General features: G+C 43.1%; 1 protein-coding gene across 1 annotated transcript; it reads left to right on the forward strand.

Annotated features, from left to right (window-relative positions):
* The first annotated feature begins 1760 nt into the window (after nucleotides 1-1760).
* On the forward strand, nucleotides 1761-18541 carry LOC121544673 (CCR4-NOT transcription complex subunit 6). Its single transcript, XM_041854721.2, has 12 exons — nucleotides 1761-1963; nucleotides 2875-2999; nucleotides 3321-3507; nucleotides 3766-3851; nucleotides 3983-4087; nucleotides 4166-4234; nucleotides 4444-4601; nucleotides 4760-4914; nucleotides 7343-7497; nucleotides 16107-16340; nucleotides 16576-16784; nucleotides 17791-18541. The coding sequence occupies exons 2-12, from the start codon at nucleotides 2888-2890 to the stop codon at nucleotides 18025-18027; spliced, it is 1707 nt and encodes a 568-aa protein (XP_041710655.1). The 5' UTR covers nucleotides 1761-1963; nucleotides 2875-2887; the 3' UTR covers nucleotides 18028-18541.
* Nucleotides 18542-21872: the final 3331 nt, after the last annotated feature.

The raw sequence follows: 21872 nt of genomic DNA on the forward strand, positions 1-21872 counted from the left end.
GGCTTTCGACTCTGTCAACCACCGCATTCTTATTGGCAGACTAAATAGCCTTGGTTTCTCTAATGACTGCCTCGCCAGGTTCACCAACTACTTCTCAGATAGAGTTCAATGTGTCAAATCGGAGGGCCTGTTGTCTGGATCTCTGGCCGTCTCTATGGGGGTGCCACAGGGTTCAATTCTCGGGCCGACTCTATTCTCTGTTTATATCAATGATGTCGCTCTTGCTGCTGGTGACGCTCGGATCCACCTTTATGCGGACGACACAATTTTGTATACATCTGGCCCTTCATTGGACACTGTGTTAACAAACCTCCAAACGAGCTTCAACGCCATACAACACTCCTTCCGTAGCCTCCAACTGCTCTTAAACACTAGTAAAACTAAATGCATGCTCTTCAATCGAACACTGCTTGCAACTGCCCACCCGACTAGAATCACTACTCTCGGCGAGTCTGACCTAGAGTATGTGGACAACTACAAATACCTAGGTGTCTGGTTAGACTGTAAACTCTCCTTCCAGACTCACATTAAGCATCTCCAATCAAAAGTTAGATCTAGAATCTGCTTCCTATTTCGCAACAAAGCCTCCTTCACTCATGCTGCCAAACATGCCCTCGTAAAACTGACTATCCTACCGATCCTTGACTTTGGCGATGTCATTTACAAAATAGCCTCCAACACTCTACTCAGCAAATTGGATGTAGTATATCACAGTGCCATCCATTTTGTCACCAAAGCCCCATATACTACCCACCATTGTGACCTGTACGCTCTTGTTGGCTGGCCCTCACTACATATTCATTGCCAAACCCACTGGCTCCAGGTCATCTATAAATCACTGCTAGGCAAATCCCTGTCTTATCTTAGCTCACTGGTCACCATAGCAACACCCACCCGTAGTATGCGCTCCAGCAGGTATATCTCACTGGTCATCCCCAAAGCCAACACCTCCTTTGGCCGCCATTCCTTCCAGTTCTCTGCTGCCAATGACTGGAACGAACTGCAAAAATCTCTGAAGCTGGAGACTCTTATCTCCCTCACGAACTTTAAGCGTCAGTTGTCAGAGCAGCTTACCGATCACTGCACCTGTACACAGCCATTCTGAAATTAGCCCACCCAACTACATCATCCCCATATTGTTATTTATTTTGCTAATTTGCACCCCAGTATCTCTATTTGCACATCATCCTTTGCACATCTATCATTCCAGTGTTAATACGAAATTTTAACTATTTTGCACTATGGCCTATTTATTGCCTTACCTCCATAACTTACTACATTCGCACACACTGTATATAGATTTTCTGTTGTATTTTTGACTTTATGTTTTGTTTACCCCATATGTAACTCCGTGTTGTTGTTTTTATCGCAATGCTTTGTTTTATCTTGGCCAGGTCGCAGTTGTAAATGAGAACTTGTTCTCAACTGGCTAACCTGGTTAAATAAAGGTTAAATAAAAAAATATCAACACAGGAAGTAAGCCAGTAATTCAAGCACCATATGCTGATAGGTTGCATGGTCTCAAATCAAGCAAAGAACCAAGTGTATGAAGAACATAGCCATGTGCTGTATAGTTCAGCCCACTCGCTCATTATGACTAGGATTTCAGCGTCCATGATTTGCTCATTATAAAGAACAAAGAATGGTTCAGCCAAGAGTGATGAAAGTTGAGACCAGACTCATGTGACGTGATCAGTTTGATTGACAGCTGTTGATTCTTGAACACACCCCTGAAGTTTCCCTTAAACGTTCAACCAAAGCCGTCCTAGCTCAACCACAGATGGTGCGGTCCATCCAAGAACTAACCAATAGCATCAAGCGTTATTATCACACAGCGAGAAAAAACCTGACAGTCGCCATGATGCTTGTTTGCTCCTTGTGATATAGCAGCGGAAACGAGAAAAGTAGAAACAAAAGAGAGCACGCATTCGTCCTCGCGATACAGATTGGTATGCTTTTGCAGGTAAAAATTAACACGAGCGACGAGGTTCTTTGGGTCAAACAGATCCACAACTCAATTGTTTTCTATTATTGCTGCATAGATATTTCATAAAGTGGGACTTTACTCGGACAAGTTCGAAAAATGTAGATGCCTAGCTGAGCTAGCCAACATTAGCTTTCAGCGGGGGTTTCCACTAGGAATAGCCAGGATAGTTACGCTAGCTAGCTAGCCGTAAGTGAGCTAGCTAGCTGCTACTCAGTCAGCCTAATGTGTTATGGTCAGTTACATCTAGAATAATATTCCAACGTTAATATCTTCTCAATTCATTGGTTAGGGAACTATATCAGCTAACTATAATTCGGACGAAGTTATTCAGTAGTAGACGGCCGTTGGCTAATTTGCTAGTTAGCCCCTAACAGTAGCTTAAATTATAAGACATCTAGCTAGTCCCAGTTTTCCTGACTCGATGCCGGCCTCAACGCGTAAATCAATTGGCTAACTAGCCGGCCAGTTTGTGTTCTCTAGCTAGTTAGTGATGGTTGTTATTGCTCTGTGCGGCCTGTTGTGTAGAGCTAGTTGGCTGGCTAACTAGATAACTTGGCTGTTGTCATGAGTATTATAAGTTCAACTTTATTGATATCACTCATTGCTAAGCTGTAAAGCAATGCATTCTCATTGAAACTGAGTTATTTCTGCAATTAGTATCAGCAGCCAGCCAATAATATGGCCACATATTTGAGCCTCATTTCCAGAAGTTGTCAGAATCAAGTGAAGCCCTCTTGAAAATGTACAAGGTTCCTCTTTGCATGTTTGTAAAGTAGCTAGCAAGCTGCTAGTGAACAGTCATTCTTTCAAAATGTCATTGTGTTTGACATGCATTTTATCAGTGGATAGATATCATGTTCAGTTACTAAAAAACATTTCCCCCACAGTGTTACAGCAGGAATGCCCAAGGAAAAATATGAACCGCCAGACCCCAGGCGGATGTACACCATCATGTCAACTGAGGAGGCAGCCAATGGAAAGAAGTCTTACTGGGCTGAGCTGGAAATCACAGGTGAGCATGGCAGGGGGTGGCACAGAGGTTGTGGAGGGGTGCTGTTCTCATATTAGGACTCAACATGTGAGGATTATCTAGTCTAGGCCAGTTTATCAACCATTTTTGTTCAGGGACTAGCATTCTAATCCTTAGAGGATAAGGTCCTCTGTTTTATAGGCCTGTATATTGGTTTGACCGGTAAGTCCAGCATGGCTGTTTACTCATGTGTTAGGTAGAAACAAACCTGTATCTGCTTTGCATGAAAAGCCACCACAGAGAGACATGACTCAACTGTGTATGTTTATCTACCTGTCTCCCCCTCCACATCTCTCTCTCCAGGTAATGTCAGGAGCCTGAGCCCATCTCTGTGGACTCTGACCCACCTCACTGCCCTACATATCGCTGACAACTGTCTGTCACGTATCCCGCCCGACATTGCCAAACTACACAACCTGTTGTACCTGGATCTGTCGTCCAATAAGATCAGGAGCCTGCCGGCAGAGCTCGGCAACATGGTGTCTCTCAGGTGAGCCGCTGGGAACTGAGTTTCCCACGATTCACTTTGTTCTAAACTGGACTTGTCACTGGTTGGTGTTGAAAATAACCATTGTCCCAAAAAAATGTTTAAAAAAAATAAACTTGTTGGGCTCACAGAGCATTTACTTTTGCCTGTATAGATCACTGGTCAATGTGTTAATTGTTTATGGGAAAGTTGAGAAAGGGGCTATATTGTCACAGGGGCTAGTCTCTGACACCTGCATTTCCCTGTGTCCATCCTCAACAGGGAGCTGCTTTTAAATAACAACCAGTTACGGGTTCTGCCATTCGAATTGGGAAAACTGTTTCAGTTACAAACACTGGGGTTGAAAGGTGAGTGTGGCTTATCGTCTTGGTAACCATTCCGTCCTGGAGACCCCATTGTTGATCCCGTTGCGTTAAAAAATAAATGAATAATGTAATTCAACGTTGTCTTCGTTCCTTCCTCTTCCTGCTCCTAACAGGAAACCCACTTGCACAAGAAATCACGAGCCTGTACCAGGAGCATGATGGCACGAGGAAACTGCTCAACTACCTGCTGGACAATCTGGCAGGTTCAATCAAACGCAGTAAGTCACCCTCTCTCTCACATAACATTTTAGCAAAGATAACTGATGGCTAACATGGACAACCCCTCCTGTCCCCAGCCCCCGCGGAGCAGCCCCCGTCCCGGTCGTGGATCGCACTCCAGGAGCCGGACCAGACGAGGCCTTCTGGTGAGAGACCAGCAGACAGTCCCTGTACACACACACACATTAGTGCTGTTTTCCTAAAGAAGTTAAATCTGCTTTGTGTGTTGTTTCCCTGCCACGATACTAACGAGTATCGCTATACTGGTATTGTCCCTGCCCTAAATGTTTCTAAAATAAGAATACAGTGAATAAGGTTCTATATCCTACGTCTCCCTCCCTGTCCTCCCTCTCAGCATTGTTCTCAGTGATGTGCTACAACGTGCTGTGTGATAAGTACGCCACGCGCCAGCTCTACGGCTACTGCCCCTCCTGGGCCCTCAACTGGGAGTACAGGAAGAAGTCCATCATGCAGGAGATCATGAACTGCAGCGCTGACATCATCAGCCTACAGGTATGTGGATAAACCTCGACCAGTGTTAAATAACTCCTGTCGCAGTCCTTTTGGTTTTTCTCTGGCAAGTCATTGATCAATGAACCTGATTTCCCTGGTACATGTTTTGGGTGTGTTCAGTCATCTGTCTTCTTTAATGCATGATTTATTTTCTACAGGAAGTGGAGACTGAGCAGTACTACCAGTATTTCCTGCCAGAGCTGAAGGAGCAGGGCTATGAGGGCTTCTTCAGCCCCAAGTCTCGAGCCAGAACCATGCATGAGTCAGACCGCAAACATGTGGACGGGTGTGCAGTTTTCTACAGGACAGAAAAGTGAGTGCACCGGAGTAGCACTGTCAATGCATTCTTTTTTTGCAGACAATGCTCAATGACTGACACTAGCTAAGTTGACAGATTTTTAAGCTAATATTCTAAAATGTGCATGAAAACAACATGCACATTTTCCCAGGAGTGGTGTTTCCATCAACTGACTTGTTGCAGATAAAAGGCTGTGCATGATGATGTAAAAAAACACTTTTGCGGTTAAGTTCCCATGCCCACTAATTTAACTCTACTGATGGTTTTGTAACAAACTTGTGATAATATACAGTGAGGGGGAAAAAAGTATTTGATCCCCTGCTGATTTTGTACGTTTGCCCACTGACAAAGAAATGATCAGTCTATAATTTTAATGGTAGGTTTATTTGAACAGTGAGAGACAGAATAACAACAAAAAAATCCAGAAAAACACATGTCAAAAATGTTATAAATTGATTTGCATTTTAATGAGGGAAATAAGTATTTGACCCCTCTGCAAAACATGACTTGGTGGCAAACCCTTGTTGGCAATCACAGAGGTCAGACGTTTCTTGTAGTTGGCCACCAGGTTTGCACACATCTCAGGAGGGATGTTCTCCCACTCCTCTTTGCAGATCTTCTCCAAGTCATTAAGGTTGAGGCTGACGTTTGGCAACTCGAACCTTCAGCTCCCTCCACAGATTTTCTATGGGATTAAGGTCTGGAGACTGGCTAGGCCACTCCAGGACCTTAATGTGCTTCTTTTTGAGCCACTCCTTTGTGGCCTTGGCCGTGTGTTTTGGGTGATTGTCATGCTGGAATACCCATCCACGACCCATTTTCAATGCCCTGGCTGAGGGAAGGAGGTTCTCACCCAAGATCTGACGGTACATGGCCCCGTCCATCGTCCCTTTGATGCGGTGAAGTTGTCCTGTCCCCTTAGCAGAAAAACACCCCCAAAGCATAATGTTTCCACCTCCATGTTTGATGGTGTTCTTGGGGTCATAGGCAGCATTCCTCCTCCTCCAAACACGGCGAGTTGAGTTGATGCCAAAGAGCTCGATTTTGGTCTCATCTGACCACAACACTTTCACCCAGTTCTCCTCTGAATCATTCAGATGTTCATTGGCAAACTTCAGACAGGCCTGTATATGTGCTTTCTTGAGCAGGGGGACCTTGCGGGCGCTGCAGGATTTCAGTCCTTCACGGCGTAGTGTGTTACCAATTGTTTTCTTGGTGACTATGGTCCCAGCTGCCTTGAGATCATTGACAAGATCCTCCCGTGTAGTTCTGGGCTGATTCCTCACCGTTCTCATGATCATTGCAACTCCACAAGGTGATCTTGCATGGAGCCCCAAGCTGAGGGAGATTGACAGTTCTTTTGTGTTTCTTCCATTTGTGAATAATCGCACCAACTGTTGTCACCTTCTCGCCAAGCTGCTTGGCGATGGTCTTGTAGCCCATTCCAGCCTTGTGTAGGTCTACAATCTTGTCCCTGACATCCTTGGAGAGCTCTTTGGTCTTGGCCATGGTGGAGAGTTTGGAATCTGATTGATTGCTTCTGTGGACAGGTGTCTTTTTATACAGGTAACGAGCTGAGATTAGGAGCACACTCTTAAAGGGAGTGGGACAAAATCCCTCCTGAGATGTGTGAAAACCTGGTGGCCAACTACAAGAAACGTCTGACCTCTGTGATTGCCAACAAGGGTTTTGCCACCAAGTACTAGGTCAAGTTTTGCAGAGGGGTCAAATACTTATTTCCCTCATTAAAATGCAAATCAATTTATAACATTTATGACATGCGTTTTTCTGGATTTTGTTGTTATTCTGTCTCTCACTGTTCAAATAAACCTACCATTAAAATTATAGACTGATCATTTCTTTGTCAGTGGGCAAACGTACAAAATCAGCAAGGGATCAAATACTTTTTTCCCTCACTGTAAATATATCAAACTTGTCCAATCTGGTTTTGGTGCATGCTCTCGCGACAACAGTTTGCTGATAAAGTGGATAGGTTATGTGGATGAGCAAGATCATTGTATATGATAATTGGCAGCCAAGTACCGATCATGTCACCAGCATTCAAATAGCCTATCCTCGATATTTAGCCTATTGGAGATTTGCATGATCACCTTGATTTCATCTGCCTATATAACCTTTTCATGCTTTTCCACGTCGTGGTAGGCGTTTCCGCCGCCATTTCTCGCATAATGACTTTTACTAACACAAAGATCCCACCATGTCAAACGAACAAATTGTCAGTCGGCATTTCTATAATTGTACCGACATTTCCTGTTTCCATCAGTCCTGTCGTGATTTTTTTTATTTTTTGCATCAGGTAATTCTTCTGCGTTTGATGGAAACCTGGTTACTTGTCACATCTTGCTTTGTCTGTTTCTCTCTTTCTCTGCCCGTCTCTCTTCACCCTTGCCTACCTCTCTACTTTCTCTCTTCCCTCTCTCAGGTTCGGTGTGGTGCAGAAACACACAGTGGAGTTTAACCAGCTTGCCATGGCTAACTCTGAGGGCTCTGAGGCCATGCTCAACAGGGTCATGACCAAGGACAACATCGGAGTGGCCGTACTGCTGGAGGTCCGAAAGGAAATGATGGAGGAATCCTGTGAGTGCTATGTTCCTTTTCTCACCCTACACCTAGCTATGGCCCTGTGCCTTTTCTCACCCTAGACCAGAGATGGGCAACTTTGATATGGGTGGGGGCCACAAAAAAATCTGAACTCATCATGAGGGGCTGCAGTGGCAAGCGGGACTTCGTACCCACATCCATACCTACACATGCAGTCAGAGCCAGCCCTAGCCTTTTGGGGCCCCTAAGTTAACTTTTGTTTGGGAGTTAATTTCCAGCAATTCTACACATTTTGCCATGGGGTGGAGATAAATCTTTGCAGTGATATGAGTGACTAACAAAATCAATGGGGGGGGCCCTGGTCGGTAATTCGACCATGATTACTACAAGTTTAGATGGCTGGCTAAACTAACTTACAAATCAAAAATGATTTTGCTGACATGGGCTAATTGAGTGACTGACATAACAAGAGGAACTGCTGCTGGACAACCATTTTCAAAATTGCATCTTGTGTGTTCTACTATTCTAACTCCCAACATTAGGTTGAGACCCTGAGTGAGTCCCCACCCCCCCCATAAAAATATATCTATCTGAACAAAAATATAAACAATGATTTTACTGAGTTACAGTTCATATAAGGAAATTGAAATTAATTAATTAGGCCCTAACCTATGGATTTCACATGACTGGGCAGCAAAGTAAGTGAGCGAGGAGCGGAGCGTGCCTGATTTTGACTGGAGCGTGGAGTGAGATTTCCAAAGGCTGGAGCGTTGGCCTTCTCGCCTGCTCCAATTCTGCTCCAGAAACGCTCACTTCACGAGCTCAGGGCATGCCCGCTCCAGCATGCATTTGTAGTCTACTTGTGTGCTGCTAATAGCCCCTTGCTTTAGCTACTGTCATGGAGTTCGCTAAATATTTTCATAAAGAAACTGATAAAACACACATGCTAAATCAAGTTGACTTACAAAGATGAGGAGCAAGCGAGTGAGTGCGGTGATGTAGTGTCCACTGTTATGCTAACTGTGCCACTAGAGATCCTGGTTCAAATCCAGGCTCTGTCGCAGCCGGCCGCGACCGGGAGACTCATGGGTGGCGCACAATTGGCCCAGCGTCGTCCAGGGTAGGGGAGGGAATGGCCGGCAGGGATGTAGCTCAGTTGATCGAGCATGGCGTTTGCAACGCCAGGGTTGTGGGTTCGATTCCCACGGGGGGCCAGTATAAAAATATGTATTCACTAACTGTAAGTTGCTCTGGATAAGAGCGTCTGCTAAATGACTAAAATGTAAATGTTATGTGTAAGGCTTGGATGCCACCTGCTGGTATGGTGCTAAACTGTTAGGTTATAGACCGCATGCCATTGTTCTACGCGCAGGATATGGAAATTGATCACACGCTGGCTACATGAAACCTCCACAACTAAATAATTGTTGTGGAATCTGAAAATACACGTATCCCGAAAGTATGATGGTGTACTTACTATGTGCACATGCTAAAAGGAGGGAATGAGGTTGGTAGATAACTGTCATTGTAGCAAAGTATTTATAAACAGAAATCAGATCATAAACTTTTCTATTATCTATACAATAGGCCATAATTGATTTTGGCCCAATAGGGCCTGGCATTTTCCCACTTCCAAGGAGCGTTCTGTTTTGATTGGGTTATTTTGCCTAAAAACCTTTAGGCCTACCTATAGAAAAATACAAAAACATCTCTGCCCAGCCTGGCAAGAGTGGGTGTTTAGCATCCCCAGTGGCTCTGCAAGTGTGGAGAGGATATTCTCCGCTGCTGGCTGGCTCTCCAGGCACAATCGCATGAGCCTAAAGCCACAGACTGGCCAAGCTTGTGTTTTTAAAAATGAATTCAAAAGGCACCAATAAGTAATTTTTTATTGAATTCTAAGTAATTCACAGCCTAAATGTGCAATTTATAGACTATATAATGATTTAATACAACAATGTTTAAATGCTGTGCACTTTACGTCCCTACCAGCCCATTGTGTTGCACTCGCAAATGCTTCACAATGTATTCCTTTGTAGGCTATAGCCTTGAAATAATTTAAATAATATAGCCTAAATAATTCATTTCTGTTTCTTCTTAGGCTCCCTGTCTGGCTCCTGACCTAGTATTATATGCTGTTTTTAATATGACATGTAGCTTATTTGAAATGATGTTTTGTTTCTTACATTCACCTTTTCATGTTTATTCAAATACTTTTCATTCAAATCCATATGGTTTGATTTCGATACGTAAACAATTGTTAGGTCCAGGTAGTCACAAAAATAGATGGGTGTTGGTTAAATTGTGATTTTAATGAATGGCGCGAATTTGGAGCAGGAGTTTATTTTTCTGTGGGCCTGTAGCGTTTTTTTTAGCGGTAGGTAAGGACATGGAGCGCCTTGAGCAATGAGCGGCCAACAGCTAAACTGTGCTCACATACTCTGCTGGGCAGGGGCGCAGCCATGGGGGGGCCCAAGAGGGCATTTACGCCCACCCACTTGGGAGCCAGGCCCAGCCAATCTGAATTAGTTTTCCCCACAAAATGACTTTATTACAGACAAATACTCTTCAGTTTTATCAGCTGTCCGTGTGGCTAGTCTCAGATGATCCCGCAGGTGACGAAGCCGGATGTGGAGGTCCTGGGCTGGAATGGTTATACGTGGTTGTGAGGCCGGTTGGACGTACTGCCAAATTCTATAAAATGACATTGGAGGCGGCTTATGGTAGAGTATTGAACATTACATTCTCTGGCAGCAGCTCTGGTGGACATTCCTGCAGTCAGCATGCCAATTGCACGCTCCCTCAATCTGTGGCGTTGTGTGACACAACTGCATATTTTAGTGGCCTTTTATTGTCTCCAGTACAAGGTGCACCTGTGTAATGATCATACGGTTTAATCAACTTCTTGATATACCACACCTGTCAGGTGGATGGATTATCTTGGCAAAGGAGAAATGCTCACTAAGAGGAATGGTGAACACATTTGTGCACAAATTGAGTAGTTTTTTGTGCGTATGGAAACTTTCTAGGATCTTTTATTTTAGCACATGAAACATGGGACCAACACTTCACGTTTACATTTTTCAAAAAAATAAAAAGTTTATCAATGGGCCTACAAAAGGCCGTAGATCCTACACCTTGCTATGGCCCTATCCCATTCAGGGCTCAACATGGATTTTATTAGGACCCCCATTAGCTGTTGCGAAAGCAGCAGCTACTCTTCCTGGGGTCTACACAACATGACATGATGCATAACAATAATAAACAGGAACAGCTCAAGGACAGAACTACATACATTTTTAAAATGGCACACAGCCCACATATCGATATATACTCACTAAATATCTAGGTCAAATAGGGGAAAGGGAATGCATTAATTTTATATACATTAAGTCTCCCGAGTGGCGCAGTGGTCTAAGGCACTGCATCGCAGTGCTAGCTGTGCCACGAGATCCTGGTTCGAATCCAGGCTCTGTCGTAGCCGGCCACACCGTCCATGACCGGGAGACCCATGGGGCGGCGCACAATTGGCCCAGCGTCGTCCAGGGTAGGGGAGGGAATGGCCGGCAGGGATGTAGCTCAGTTGGTAGAGCATGGCGTTTGCAATGCCAGGGTTGTGGGTTCGATTCCCACGGGGGGGCAGTATGAAAAATATAATGTATGCACTCACTAACTGTAAGTCGCTCTGGATAAGAGCGTCTGCTAAATGACTAAAATGTAAATGTAAACAAGGTTTGGAAATTCATAACACCGTCTAACCAGTTATCAAATAATGTAACCGGTATAAGCAGTTCTTAGCCTGCCAGCTAAAGTTGGTTATTTTAGCCTGCTTGCTAGCCAACCACCACGGTAGTAAGCTAGAGAACAACTAGTCTAGCACTGGCAGGAACCCACAGAACACAACAAAAAAAGCCAGCAGATATAAATTAAAGAGAACGGAGACTTACCGATTGACTGCCGAGTTCAGTCGGAGAGGTCGTTTCACTGGCCGAGGGAGTCCGCTTATCCAATAGCGTTATAGTGAGGTAAATCCACATTGAATTTACCCGGTTTATCGCCATCGCTGCTGACACTTGCGATGTACCTGTAGGTCTGTAGAAAATGGAGGTTGCAGGCTTCAGTCATGCTCGGCACAGCACCTGGTTTGTCAGTCTCATTCCGAATCCTGCCTTCCACTGGTTATGCTAAGCCATCAACGTCCTCCAGGGTGAAATGATCACTGCATACAGTAGATGTGCACACGGTTCCCATACTCCAGTCCGCTTGCATCAACCGGACAAACCGGTCCCACTTCAAATGAGTCGTAACCCCGTCCTTGTGGGTATTGGTGTACTAGCTACGAACGACAGAAAACCACTACAACGCTCACTCGCTCGATTACCACTTCCAAACGCACAGGAAACGAGGAGATGCAGTTTTTCCCATGAATTCATATGGTTTCTTCTTCGTGGATGTACATAGTAGCTCACCAGCGCCAACACTTGGTTTGGAATGGAATTACATGTTAGCTGCTAGCCATGCTAACAATAGCCAGCTGGAACTACCTTGGTAGCACTGGTTCTCCATATGACGTTGAGAAATAGTGCTTTGTGGGTAGTTCCGAAGATATCCGGAATTAAGTTAATAAATATGTAAAAACGCTAAAACATAACTGTGTAGTTATAGGTAACCAGATCGTGACTACAACGGTCTTTTGACCACACTGTTGTTACTTTGTGTAAACCCATGCTTCCTACAGTTTTAAAGCATAATTTTTAGGAAGTTCTAATGTTACGGTCCCCACTGCAACAAAAAATACTTAAATATGTAATTTTGTCCTTAACTTTTAGTTGCAATACTGTAGAATTCCATTCATTCCTGTGGAGTAGGAACTGCCAATATGGCCCACTGGTGGCTTCAAAGCCTCTCATTGGCAAATGTATAGCATCAGCAATCCAGAGTTTATATACATAATTCGTTTAATCTTATGATACAGCATCTACCAGTAAATGCTAAGGCAACAGTGGGTATACAAACCAGGTATTTAAAAAGTTTGGTGTGAAGTCTGGGTTAAATCTTAAATGAACAATTCAATCATGCGCTGAGAGAAATTTTTTCCTAAAGGCTTTCTCAAAAAACGTTCCAAATTTAAATGTTGACTGTAAAGTACCGTAATTTTCGGACTATAAGCCGCGCCTTTTTTCCATTTTTTCGACCCTGCGGCTTATATAACGGTGCGGCTAATCTATGGATTTTTACAGCTAACGGCCACTAGAAGACCTCCTAAATCTATGGATTTTACAGGTTACAGTCCACCAACTTTAACTCTATGGGCTCTATGACCGGTCCGCGCCCCCCACCTTTAAGCGGCGGGCTCCAGCAGGAAAAGCTGGAGGCGGAAAAGAGTGAGACAGGTAGCGCGCAAAAGTAAAAGTGGAACCGAGTGGTACGAGAGACAGAACGAGAGCAAGACAGACAGACATTACGAGAGCGAGACAGTTTGTGCAAAGGAAGTTTTCAAGCAGCCATTTCTTTCCCGACAATCCCCTCTGTGCACAAACTCTTACATATGGTAATTAAACATTAAAACACCTGCGGCTTATAGTCCAGTGCGGCTTATATATGTACACATCATTCAATATCATTCAATTTAGCTGCTGCGGCTTATACTCCGGTGCGCCTTATAGTGCGGAAAATACGGTAGATCTAACTGGCAGAATTGTATCATGATTTGTATCTATCAGGTCGGCATTTGTTTTGCGAACTCTGCCATCACATGTATGTCGCTGTTCATTGCACAGTAGGCTACAGAAACACAGAAAGCCAAACACAACGATCTCTTAGTAGGTGGCAATTGAATTAAAGGGCAACTACACCCTCCCCCAAAGGTCTCCTGATGTGGTTTAAGCATTGTTGTGGACTTGAGATTTTTGAGAAAAAAAAAAAACTAGGGAAAGCAGTGAAAACAGAATTTAGCGAAATATCAAACTGATTTCATAGGGCCCTACAACTGTAGCCTGCTAACTGTTCAAAATCGCAAAAAATAATTCTTTTAAATAACATTTTACATTTGCGCAATCAATGTAAATATGATATTGTCAAGTTAAAATGTAATTATTTGTGTATGGAGGGTAGGTTATAGGCTACTTGATCCGCCCGCAAAATAGAGAAAATCACTGAATATTGAAATTATGAGCATATCATCTGCTTTCCTGTGAGATCTTGTACCAGTCCAGTATTTTTTTCATTTGGGCAGTAGCTTTCAGTTGCCACTGGCAAATTTAACTGAATGTTAAGCTCTGAAATTTGTCGCCCCTGCACCTGCCTCTTTGTCTTGTTCTAACTAATTTGGTGTTCAAAGGACTGAACAAGTTTAGTAGTATGGTCGGTGAATTATAAAAAATGTGATGTGTTTTTATCTGTATCCGCATTGCTTAGAAATGTCTGTCTCCCAGTCGGTTTTCAAGGGTGTACCACAGCGCCTTAACTTCTTCTCACTTTAATCCTAGAACTTCAAAGGTGGAGTGACTGCTGCTGCACTTTTCTGTCTTGTGTCCCACGGCTGTGCTCTGCCTTTAAAGGGGCAATCAGCAATTGCTACATCTATTTTTGGCCTTATGAATGATATATATTCTTCAAGAATCAATGGGTACATGAGCTTAGTTCAACTGTCGTACACCATCAGAACCCAAAATATAAACATGTAAATAAAAGATCCCAGAAATGTTCCATACTCAAAAGCTTATTTCTAAAATGTTGTGCACAAATCTGTTTATCACTTTATGAGCATTTCTCCTTTGCCAAGATAATCCATCCACCTGACAGGTGTGGCATATCAAGAATCTGAATAAACAGCATGATCATTACACAGGTGCACATTGTACTGGGAACAATAAAAGGCCACTCTAAAATGTGCAGTTTTGTCACACAACACAATGCCACATATGTCTAAAATTCAAGGGAGCATGCACTTGGCATGCTGACTGCAGTAATGTCTACCAGAGCTGTTGCCAGATAATTTGTCAATTTCTCTACCATAAGTCGCCTCAACGTTGTTTTAGAATTTGGCAGCATGTCCAACCGGCCTCACAACCGCAGACCATGTGTATGGCGACGTGTGGGCGAGCGGTTTGCTGATGTCAATGTTGTGAACAGAGTGCCGTGGGGTGATGGTATGGGCAGGCATAAGCTACGGACAATGAACACAATTGCATTTTATCGATGGCAATTTGAAATGCAGAGATACCGTGACGAAATCCTGAGGCCCATCGTCATGCCATTCATCTGCCGTCATCCCCTCGTGTTTTAGCATGGCAATGCACAGACCCATGTCGCAAGGATCTGTACACAATTCCAAGAGAGGATGCAAGAATTTACGTTAGCAAGTGTTTATTGGATCACGAGCTTGTGCGTTCATCTAACAAAACGGACATAGCTCTGCCCTTTGTCAGTTGAACTACCCACACACACAAATCTCTCATCTTTTATACTCTTGGTTACACATTTCTTCAACCACATTTGGCCATCGTCAATGAGCACTCCCATTCTTTGATGTTATCAGTATATCCTGTCCATCAATCATGCTATCCTAAACATCAGTAATCTCCTTTGACATATCGGAATGTAGACTCCATGGCCCCAAACCACTTATCTACTAACTCTAACCTATGACATGTCATAACAGTCACACTGCATGAGGCAAATGGTGGTCTCATCAGATATTGACTGGTTTTCTGATCCACGTACCTTCAATTTTTTTTAAAGGTGTCTGTGACCAACCGATGCATATCTGTATTCCCAGTCATGTGAAATCCATAGATTAGGGCCTAATGAATTCATATCAATTGACTGATTTCCTTATGAACTGTAACTCAGTTAAATCTTTGAAATTGTTGCATTTATATTTTTGTTCAGTGTGTGTGTGTATATAAGCTTGTTCTACTCCAATGTTTGTCGACTAAGTAAATTTTATAATAAACACTATAGCCTCAACATTGTTAAACCAGCCATCTTGATATCATGGATGGTCAGTACTTGCATCCATGGCTCTGTTTAATAATTTTAATTTTTTTAAAAACCTTTTTAACCAGGTAGGCCAGTTGAGAACAAGTTCTCATTTACAACTGCGACCTGGCCAAGATAAAGCAGTGCGATTTAAAAACAACAACACCGTTACATATGGGATAAACAAAAGCGTACAGTCAATAACACAATAGAAAAATAGAACATTTATATACAGTGTGTGCAAATGTAGTAAGTTATGGCGGTAAGGCAATAAATAGGCCATAATGCAAAATAATTACAATTTAGTATTAACATTGGAGTGATAGATGTGCATAAGATCATGTGCAAATAGAGATACTGGGGTGCAAATTAGCAAAATAAATAACATAATGGGGATGAGGTAGTTGGGTGGGCTAATTACAGATGGGCTGTGTACAGGTGCAATGATAGGTAAGCTGCTCTGACAACTGATGCTTAAAGTTAGTGAGGGAGATAAGAGTCTCCAGCTTCAGATGTTTGCAGTTCGTTTTAAAGAGATGTTCCATTTCTCCAGCCCCAGCTTTTTACAAAAACAGTGGCATGGACTTCTTTATTGTTTGTACTGCTTTATTGACCCTTTAAAGTAACCCCCACACATGTATTTTTCTGTGCCTCCTCCTCTCCAGCGGGGAAGTCTCTGCATGGCATGGAGAAACAGCTCCTCCTGGTGGCTAATGCTCACATGCACTGGGACCCAGAGTACTCCGACGTCAAGCTGGTCCAGACCATGATGTTCCTGTCTGAGGTGAAGAACATTGTGGACAAGGCCACGCGCAGCCTCAAACTATCCTCTGTCTCTGGGGAGACCAACGGCATCCCTTTGGTGCTCTGTGCTGACCTGAACTCTCTACCAGACTCTGGTGAGTGACTGGGTTAGAAGGGAAAGCTATAAACAATCAATAGTGATGGGCCCACGATCTGCCTGGTGATGGTTACTTTGAATGAAGGAATTAACAGACACTTATAGGTTGTGTTCGGTAGGGAAAAACGTTTTGCAATGGAAAAGGAAAATCTGTCATAATTGGGCAAGTTTAGGTAGCACATTCCCCTATACTGAACAGGACTCATGTAAACCCCTACCGTCCCTCTCTCCAGGCGTGGTGGAGTACCTGAGTCAGGGTGGAGTGGACTGCACCCACAAGGACTTCAAGGAGCTTCGCTACCTGGACAGCCTCACCAACTTCAATTGCAATGGCAAGAACGGCAACTCCACATCCAACTCCAGGATCACCCACGGCTTCAAGCTGAAGAGCGCCTACGAGGACAGCCTGATGCCTTACACCAACTACACCTTTGACTTCAAGGTGAGGAGCCGCACACAAACACACATGTGCGCACACTTGAAGCACTGTCTCTGAGGCTGCCTTCTGACAGTACAGCAGATTGCTGTTTGATCTTGTCCTGATAAATCAGGAAATCCTATTTTTACGACATTGAAATTGACCCATGGGGTCTTTTCTGCAGCATACACCTGCTTTGCAAAGGTTTCATGTACTCTGACATTGTGTCCACTGTGGCCAATTGTTAGGCATGATGTTGCACTCATCAGTGCTCTCCCCTTCCACATGCGTTCTCTTCCTCAGTCATCAGCTTTTCCATTAGCCGGAAATTGCTGACTTTTGGCCGGTGAAAATACATAAAAGCCAACAAATAAAAACATTACAGAAAATGTACTGAATAAAATAAGTTATCTATAAATTACATTAGCAATGCATGGAAGTTGGTTCAGGTTGTTTGTCTTTCAAACGCATCATCTTTCTACTCTTCCTGTCTGCAGACTTGCAGTATTTATCAACTAATACCGGCCCACAAAGTTTCCTGCGCCAGTGAATCTGTGACGGACTGTTTGCATGTTGGGGAGAAGTGTTCAGTTATTGAGCGACATTTTGCTAGATGAATTTTGCTAAAAGCGAATTTACAGAAATGTCATACAGGTCCACCAAGGTGGTCGACTAGTTGGCTTAGAAATGCTAAAACATTTGCAAAGCTAGCTAGATAACTACTGTACCAAGGAATGGATCGCGGACAAGTGGAAAAATACATTTACACTGAAATGGAGGATATAAACAAGCCAGATAACAAAGGAAGATGTGCAAGGAGCCAACGTTCACTTGGTAGGGTATCATTCCTGCTTGTATAGCTCAATCATTGCAGTCAATTCGGCAGTCGGCACTGGGCATTCCGTAAAAAGCACAATCCTACACGTAACAACATTCAAACCGGTTTCTATTTGATATGACCAGTTTGCCTGCCTAATTAAAATCTGGTCAAACGCTGTCACTCATCCCCCTCTTCTCTCTCTCTCCTCAGGGTGTGATTGACTACATCTTCTACTCCAAGCCTCAGATCAACGTGCTGGGCATCCTGGGTCCCCTGGACTCCAACTGGCTCCATGAGAACAATATCAGCGGCTGCCCGCACCCCCACATCCCCTCTGACCACTTTTCCCTGTTCGCCCAGCTGGAGCTGCTGCTGCCCAGCACTCTGCCCCAGGTCCAGGCCAACAACCAGGTCAACGGCATCCACCTGCCTGGCGGACGCAGGTAGTGGTGAGACAAACCCACTCCACACGGGGCGCTGTATGCTACAGCAGTATGCTACAGCAGTGTGCAACCTCTAGCCCTCCAGCGCTTCTCTCGTTTTCACTCCGAGGAAGGAAGACAAGAGGGAATACACAACCAACCTGTAAAATAGGAATCAGGCGTACAGTGAGGTCTGGCCGACAGGGATTTCTGTTATATATTTTTTCCATTTGTTTTCATTTTGAAAATGTCAATTCTGTCTGTGTATATTATCTTGTGTTTTGGATTCCTACCCCCCCAACCCTTCACCCGGTCATCTTACCCATAATGCTTTTTGGAACTCTTTAACAGATAGAAAGGATGGTAGCTTCGAATATCACAATATCCCTTCTGGCCCCGTATAGATATTTATGTCTTTAGCAATATCACCTGACTCTTGTTGTCTTTGACATGACCTGTGCAGTCTTGAACAATGGCACAAGAAATACCTTGTATCACTCGAGCTTTGGACACCCTTCACAAGGCAAGAAGGCAAAAGGACACCACTTCTAAAGCTGATAGTCTGTTCTATACCAATCTCAAAACAGCAAAAACGGCATTAGACGTTTCTGACTCAGCCAAGGCTAAGAGTGGGCTTTCTCTACCATATAGATATCTATCTACCATATAAATCATAACATGGTGTGCCGCTCCTCCTTTCTGTGCTATATGGCCAATCTCGCTGTGGGTCCAAAATTGTGGTGCTCACCTGGTGCTACCAGTTCACTACTATTTACTAATAGAACAAAGTCAGCTGTCTCCCTCTCCAAGTGGTGCAATAGAAACAAACCCCACTGGTGCATGTAGACTGTCACTGCTGAGGGGCAATTCCACGGTAACGTGACACTGACTCAGATTTTTCACTTTAAAATGTATGTCGGAACAAAAACCAATGATTGCAAAGTTTAAACAAACCATGCACAATTACTACTTTTAACAATTTCCACTGAATTTGACCACTGTTTCTTGGAACAGTGCAGATGCAAAGTTTGGTAACATAATACTTTTTTGTGCCGTCATTCTGTTACCAAACTTCATCTGCACTGTTCATCAAGTAAACGTTTTTGCTAAATCTTCAGTGGAAATGGAAAGTAGTCCTTGTGCATAGAGATGGTTGGCTTAGCGTTGCAATCATTGGTTTTTGTTTGACATACATTTTAAAGTGAAGATTCTGTCTCTCTGTTACTGTGGAATTGCCCTGAGGTTTTTTTTTTTTTTTTAGATTATGATGATTATTATCCTTTTAGGAAAGGATGACTGCAACCACCAAATACACTTGTCTGGACCTGTTATGTGGAAGCAAGTAAGCTCTAGTTAGCGGAGGCTTGTTGGCATGCCGGTCAATCATAGTGCTAAAAATGAATCCGTATCCTCTGGATTGGAACCAAATTGAATGATTTTAATTAGTTGAATAACATGTAATTAGTGGCCAGCTACCATCCCCTTTTGCACACTGTTTTACCTCCTGCATGTGTAGGTGACAGTCGTTGACTTTGTCTTGTTGTTATATTGCTTCATTTGGTCCAGGGATGTGCAACTCCAGTCCTTGCGGGCCGGAGTGGTGTCACACTTTTTCCCCAATCTCTAGCCAACACAGCTGATTTAAACTAATGGTATTTTAAACTATCATGATTAGTTGATTTATTAGAGTTGGGTGTGTTAGCTGGGGCAAAAGTGTGACTGCAATCAGGCCCCCCGAGGACTGGAGTAGCCCATTCAGATTTGGACCATATTCCACCTTTTGTAATGGGGTAGGGGATTTTGGCTGAGGGGCAAGGCAATGGGGGAAATTCTCAACTTTAATTTTTTCATATGTGTTACTTTTTAAAGAGGGAGGGCAATGGCTGATGTACAGGAGTTTAAACCAGCAATCCTCTCACTGTCTCACACGCGCAGCTCTTGTAGCACTGTCTTGAGGCCAGTAGTGATTTTTTTCCTCAGCCATCGATTCCGTACTCTACAGCAGTGGGTTTTTTCACAAGTGTTTGTACAGAATATAAATCTAGATTCAGTCTTTACACGATTGTATATGAGCCACAAAATACCTGTTTTCTGGCAGGTTTTTTTTGTACTATGAGTAAATTATGATCCAATTTGAAGAAAAAAAGACAGGATTGTATTGTAAACTATGGCTATTTTTTTTTTTATATCCAGTAAATGTTAAGATGAAATTTAAATGACCAGCTTGTACAAAAGACGTAAGGGGTTGTTCCAGGCGTTCGCTGCCACTACTTTGCTCTCCCGCCCTTGGTTAACTGTTTTTTTTTTTTTATGTATCAGTGTTGCTTGTTTTGATTTGAGCGCATGTTTCTCAGATTGTAAATAGATCTACTGACTGACAAAATCTTATGATGCGTCTTCACACCCGTTCTATTAACAAGCCATTGGTCCATACTGCTGCCAGCCACCAACCTACCATTCATCCACTCACAGTTCAGACTAAAGTAAGGCTAGGTCTCCAATAACACCCTATTCACTATAGTGCACTTCTGTTGGCCAGTCCCATGTGGCTCTGTTCAAAAGTGCACTACTTAAGAAATAGGTTGTCATTTCAGTGATTTCACATCACGCACATCCAGTATCTCACAATTGGTGTTGTACAACCGGAACATTGTGCCTCACTATAGCCGTTTGTCGTCTTGCACTATTTACAATTGGCGAACTCCTGAACAACCTCTTCTCCATTTATTTTTAAATACTGTCTAGACATTTGTCTTTTGGGTTTTTTGTTATCGTTTGGATTTTCTTACTTTTTTGTATGAGCTGTGACAATGTTATGGTGTGTGTATACTCCTCGTTGAGCGATCTAGTAATCCGGTATGTAATATTTGTCAAGCTTTAGTTTTTGTTCACTTGGGCAAAGCGAAGACCTCTTCTGAACCCCCTCACTTCCAGAATGTTTTGCACCGTCCTTGTACTTTAGCACAGCTCTTAGAACCCCTCGATAGTCCCTTTATCTCCATAGTCACCTAGCCTGTCTTGCCCCTCCACCACTGATTAATTCTGAATCTACAAAAGCATGTTCCCCTATACCTAGCCCAATGTCCAACCCCGTAAACACAACAGTCAAGTGTATTACTTTAGTATTTTTAACCCCGCTACTGAAGCCCCTGTGTGGTTCCATCTCCTCTGTCGGACCGGTGGGGAACTGACCCGTCTCCCAATCTGTCAGGTGGCCCAGACAGAAGTTGCTATTATCTATCTCTGTTTTGTTACCATCTGGACAGAAATATGTCCATGATGACTGACTATATATTGCAACTGTCACATTTTAAACAGGAAATGGAATGATCACGCCCCCCCCTCCTTTCCCACATTTATTATTGAATAAATAAAAATCACCTTTTTAAAGTAAATATAATGCTTTTGCCACCGTGCTAAAGTTAGAATTTTATGAATTTTTACAAAGGGGAAAGGTTGAAATGGGAAATATAAATGTAGTCCTTGTTCAAAAGCTTTTTTTCTGTCCCTACTTCCCCCCCTTGATATGTTTTTATTGGTTTTGAACAAACAAATGTGTCCAGTTTGATACCCCTGAATTGCTGATAGTATTTGTAGTAGATTTAAAGACTTAGCTTTTTTTGTAAAGTGTGAATAAAATATGTATCTCATGTTTCCTTTCTAAAATGTTGAATTGTGTTGTGTATATCCTATGATTGCTACATTTACATTTTTAGTCATTGATTTTCCATACCCCACCTCTCCATCAACCAAATTCTATTTTTTGGTAGAAATGATAGTCATTGTTTTATCATTGACACGTCGACTTTGGGTCGATGTAAAAATGGACGCAGAATGCTTATCGAAGGAAGATTCCTAAGAGGAGTAGTT

Source organism: Coregonus clupeaformis, chromosome 3 (genome assembly GCF_020615455.1).
Source record: "Coregonus clupeaformis isolate EN_2021a chromosome 3, ASM2061545v1, whole genome shotgun sequence".
Classification (NCBI taxonomy): Eukaryota; Metazoa; Chordata; class Actinopteri; order Salmoniformes; family Salmonidae; genus Coregonus; species Coregonus clupeaformis.

Bases quoted from the DNA above. Each gene is read 5' to 3' on its own strand.
- LOC121544673 (XM_041854721.2), top strand. From the start codon at position 2,888: ATGCCCAAGGAAAAATATGAACCGCCAGACCCCAGGCGGATGTACACC. The intron at 3,508-3,765 runs GTGAGCCGCTGG...CATCCTCAACAG, and splicing joins GGCAACATGGTGTCTCTCAG to GGAGCTGCTTTTAAATAACA. The intron at 3,852-3,982 runs GTGAGTGTGGCT...TGCTCCTAACAG, and splicing joins ACAAACACTGGGGTTGAAAG to GAAACCCACTTGCACAAGAA.